This window comes from Antennarius striatus, chromosome 4 (genome assembly GCF_040054535.1).
Source record: "Antennarius striatus isolate MH-2024 chromosome 4, ASM4005453v1, whole genome shotgun sequence".
Classification (NCBI taxonomy): domain Eukaryota; kingdom Metazoa; phylum Chordata; class Actinopteri; order Lophiiformes; family Antennariidae; genus Antennarius; species Antennarius striatus.
Genome location: NC_090779.1, coordinates 10,576,284 through 10,580,525, shown reverse-complemented (window position 1 = coordinate 10,580,525; position 4,242 = coordinate 10,576,284). Strand labels below are relative to the sequence as shown.

General features: G+C 41.7%; 1 protein-coding gene across 1 annotated transcript; it reads right to left on the bottom strand.

Moving 5' to 3' along the window:
• Nucleotides 1-512: 512 nt before the first annotated feature.
• On the bottom strand, nucleotides 513-3,896 carry LOC137594184 (glycine amidinotransferase, mitochondrial-like). Its single transcript, XM_068313498.1, has 9 exons — nucleotides 3,779-3,896; nucleotides 2,930-3,148; nucleotides 2,581-2,776; nucleotides 1,808-1,998; nucleotides 1,430-1,567; nucleotides 1,136-1,300; nucleotides 972-1,035; nucleotides 788-904; nucleotides 513-647 (listed from the first exon to the last, which is right to left on the bottom strand). The coding sequence occupies exons 1-9, from the start codon at nucleotides 3,845-3,847 to the stop codon at nucleotides 538-540; spliced, it is 1,269 nt and encodes a 422-aa protein (XP_068169599.1). The 5' UTR covers nucleotides 3,848-3,896; the 3' UTR covers nucleotides 513-537.
• Nucleotides 3,897-4,242: the final 346 nt, after the last annotated feature.

Below are 4,242 nucleotides of genomic sequence, written 5' to 3'. Positions count from 1 at the left end.
ACCTCGAGCGGAGCCAGTTGAGGTGGCTCGGGCATATGTTCTGGGTACCTCCTGGACACCTCCCTGGGGAGGTGTTCCAGGCATGTCCTACCGGGAGGAGAACTCGAGGAAGACCTAGGACACGCTGGAGGGGCTATGTCTCTCAGCTGGCCTGGGGACGCCTTGGGATCCTCCTGGAGGAGCTGGAAGAGGTGTCTGGGGAAAGGGAAGTATGGGCATCCCTCTTGAGACTGCTGCCCCCGCGACCTGGCCCTGGATGAGCGGTTGAATATGGATGGATGGATGGATGGATACTAATGTGATCTCCGAAGGGGAAATTAAGAGCAGTTTTTAACACATTTTAACAAACTCAAGGTAGAAGATCCATATTTTAATGTGTATACTTTTTAAGAAGTTTGAAAATTCCCCATTTATACATGAAAACATGCATGATTTTAGCAAGAATAAAGTATGACAGTTATATCACCAATAAGATAAGGAAAGCCAACATTCCCCTTCCGCTTCTTGGAAAAAGACAGGTTATTTCTGGAAAGGTTATTAGAAGTAGGACTGTAGAGTTCCACGGCGGCGTACATCTGTTGTCCAGCAGTGGAAGCCACCACCCAGAGAATTGGCATGACGAATGCTCACTTTTATGGGTGTAATACCTGAAACAAATCACATTTACATCTCATTCCAAAGCAGATAGGTGTTATTGTCTGGAATTACCTTTGATATGAACCATTCACTTACAGATTAATCCAAATTATCTGTTGACAAATTTTAAACATGGAATACAGGAACTTACCAAGACTCTCAAACATCTTTTGAATGCTGGTTTCACTGGATTCCACCAAAACGCGCTTCTCATCCAACATCAGGACATTCATGGACAGCCATTTGGAGGACATCCACATTGGATGGCCTAAAAGAGATTGTCTTTCACTAAATGCATGTGATTGTGTAAGGGAAGTCGTAATGTAACTACCCACCATCAGGAATCATGGGTATGGGAGGTTTAACAATAGTCCAGCCAGCCTTGTAGAACATGTCAATCTGAAGAAAAAGTCAATCAGCAGTTGTCATAGCAGAGCACTCTTTAAAACAAACACTGCACAAGAAAAAGAAACAGGGCACCCTTTCCTATCTGCAGTACCTGGTCACAGGGACGTTCAGGGTTTAACAGTGCCAGTCCTGGTCCAATGATGTTAAAAGTTCCATCAATGTGCATGGCATTTGGGTCCTTGAAAGAGATTGTGTGAACCTTGTAGTCTGGAGCCAAATGACGACGCATCCACTCAATTCCCATATAATTTGTAACCTGCAAAAATATATATGTAGTTAGACAGGTAAGTAGGTAGGTAGGTGGTTAGGTAGGTAGCAAGAGCCAAAAGAATTTGCCTCTCACAAAGCAGACACAGCTACAAGTTTGCCTTCACAGCCTTCACACCTGACTTCTCTGGACAAAAATGTCTCTCCCAGCACGCATGAATTCAGCAGCATCAAAGCAGGGCTCATGCTCTGTGGTCACAAACTTCCCCTGGGCAGCCAACTTGTGTCTGTCTGCTAATGTTTGCATGGGGTAATCCTGTATGACACCACAACAAAATGATATACATTCTAGCAGTTAGCCATTGCTATATATATCTTGGCACACAGTGCAACAAATAACAAAAGGATAGAGCTTAAAGGTAATATGAGGATGTTGAACCAAAGAACATTTGCATATGTTTATGAAATTTATGTGAAGAATAAGAATCCTATTTAACATGTGACATTTTGACCAAATAGAAGTATCTGAAACTAATTTAGCAAAATAACTGCTCACCTGATCATACAGGTCATCGGACATGGTGGGTTTAGGCGCAGTGGTCCATTTTGCACCTTTTCTGAAGTACTCCTTGATCAGAGGCCTGTAGGCTCGGTATTCAAAGAAGCGAGACCTCCAGGCCATAGGAGCTTCAATAATCTCATTTCCCACTACAAGAAGGATGTCTCTTGGCATGGCAGCATACATGCCTACAACACATTCAACAATACACTTTGAGTTCTAAAACAATTAGCTTATGAGAGTGTGATGCCGTACAACTCATTCATTCATTCATCTTCAGACCAGCTTCTTCCATGGTCGCATGGTGCTGGAGCCTATCCCAGCTGACAGGGTACACTCCTGGAGTGACGCCAGTGATACCCTGAGCCGTACAACTCAATGAAGAGAATTTCAAGCAATCTAAGTGAATAGTGTTCATTATTAAGTAACTTCGTAACTGTCCAAATGGGGGAGGGGCAAGTATGTCAACAGTTATAGTTCCTTTTTTCTTGTATCATATCAATACATCATATTTCATGGACTGATGTTATATGTTCAGGCAAAATTCGCTTGCAGCTATTGATGCAAAATGAATAGCTCTAAAAATAAGTAAACAATATTTCCCTCTGAATGATGGTGGAGGAGAAGGAGTGGTCATGTTGGTAAAAATAGTAACAAAAAGTATTTATGGTGTGTTTTTTTTATCTTATTAATCTGCTAACACATATATCAATGTGATCGGGAAAAAAGTCTAAAGAGTGAGTAATATCTCAGCTATGGCTTTTTTTTACCTGATGATGTGAAGTCTGGAGTTGTGTACACCTGTGACCAGTCGATGGGTTCTGGCCTCCTCACAGTGACTCCCTCGTGACGCAGGACGTTGCACAGTTCTTCAATTTCAGCAACGGCTGTCTTCAAGTGGTTCTCAGGAAAAGACTGGCCCCCATATTTCTGATAGAAGGGCCAGTACTTCTTATATATGCAGGCCTGTTAAAAGGTTTAAAGTGTGACAAAATGAAATTAAATTCACTGTCTCGCAGCTATATTACTGTGTACACAAACATCACTTGGTATATAGGAATAAGCATGGACATTACACAGTGTCCAAATTTTACAAGCTATTTTAAAACAATTACTTACTTTTACTTCCACAGTGAAGGGAGGTACATGGCAGTTTTCAGCACGACCCACAATCACCTCCTCAAGAGGGTCCCATTCATTGTAGCTGCAAACAGGACAATCTTGCCCTTTAGTTTCTGTGACATAATCTTCTGCAACTGTACCCTGCACCTGTGAACCTGCAGTACTCGAACTGCTCTGAAAGGCCTTCTGGGTCCATCCAGTCAATGCACGGCCAAGCTAGAGTGGACAAAAAACTTCTTTAAATGATGTGCCAATACGACATTTCTTCATTTATTTTCATCAGTGAAATTAGTGATGGATTTTGTTAAGCATGGTCAAACTACAGCCCGCGGGCCATCTATAGCCTGTTTGGCTTTGTGGTCCGGCCCAGTAAACTTGTTTGAACTGTTTAAATTCATGAAATAAATGCAGGTGTTTTGTTGCCCGTTAGAAAAATTACATAAAAGTCCAAACCATTTATATAATGGTTTTTACATGTCGTTTGCATTACTACATATAAACATTCCATCCATCTGCTGGCCCATCTGTCAAATTTTAGAACTCTGTGTGGCCCATCAGTCAAACAGTTTGCCTACTCCTGGATTAAATACGTGACCACTTACTCTTCTACAAAAAAAGCACAAAATGTAGTCATAGAAACTGTTTTTAGCAATGGTCATGACTTTCAAGACAAGCTTTAGCATCATTCAGGAGTGTTAGGGAAATTATTATTTGTTGTGAATGAATTAGCTGTTCACTCTAGAGACAGAAGGAAAAAAATATTTTAACTGATCTTTAATAATATATAGAAAGTGGGAGTTGGGAATGTGTTTTGGGGAAAAAGAAGAAAATGATTAATATACCAACCATGGCTCCAAAAAGATGGATAGCTTCAGCTCCTCTGCAACCTCCTCTCAGACACTTGACTCGCAGCATTGTCCGATGCTGAATGTGTTACACAGCAGAGCAAGATCCACCTCGTGGTTTTCAAAGTCAGTCCTCTGAGTTGCAGGTCTTGACTTTGTGTGTTGTTGCAATGCTTGAGACAGCAGCTAGTGTGTGGTGTGCCTAAAGACAAATTTTGTTAGCTGACTCTTGCAATGCAGTGCAGGTGTGTTGCACCAAATTAGAGCAGACAGGCAGAGTGGAGGAATTTATAAGCCAGGTGTGATGTTGCTCCCTGGGAAATGCAGTTTCCTTTGTACTCCCATTGATCTTGCTTTCTGGACCTGATAGATCTTTAATACAGGCCTCTAAGGCTCAGTGAAATAGTCTAATCAAGGGGTGGGCAAACTTTTTGACTGACGGGCCACACAGATTTCTAAATTTGA

Coding starts and splice junctions, on each gene's coding strand:
- LOC137594184 (XM_068313498.1), bottom strand. CDS start 3,847: ATGCTGCGAGTCAAGTGTCTGAGAGGAGGTTGCAGAGGAGCTGAAGCT. Junction 2,777..2,929: donor CCTTCACTGTGGAAGTAAAA/GTAAGTAATTGT, acceptor ACCTTTTAACAG/GCCTGCATATATAAGAAGTA. Junction 1,301..1,429: donor TTTTTGTCCAGAGAAGTCAG/GTGTGAAGGCTG, acceptor ATATTTTTGCAG/GTTACAAATTATATGGGAAT.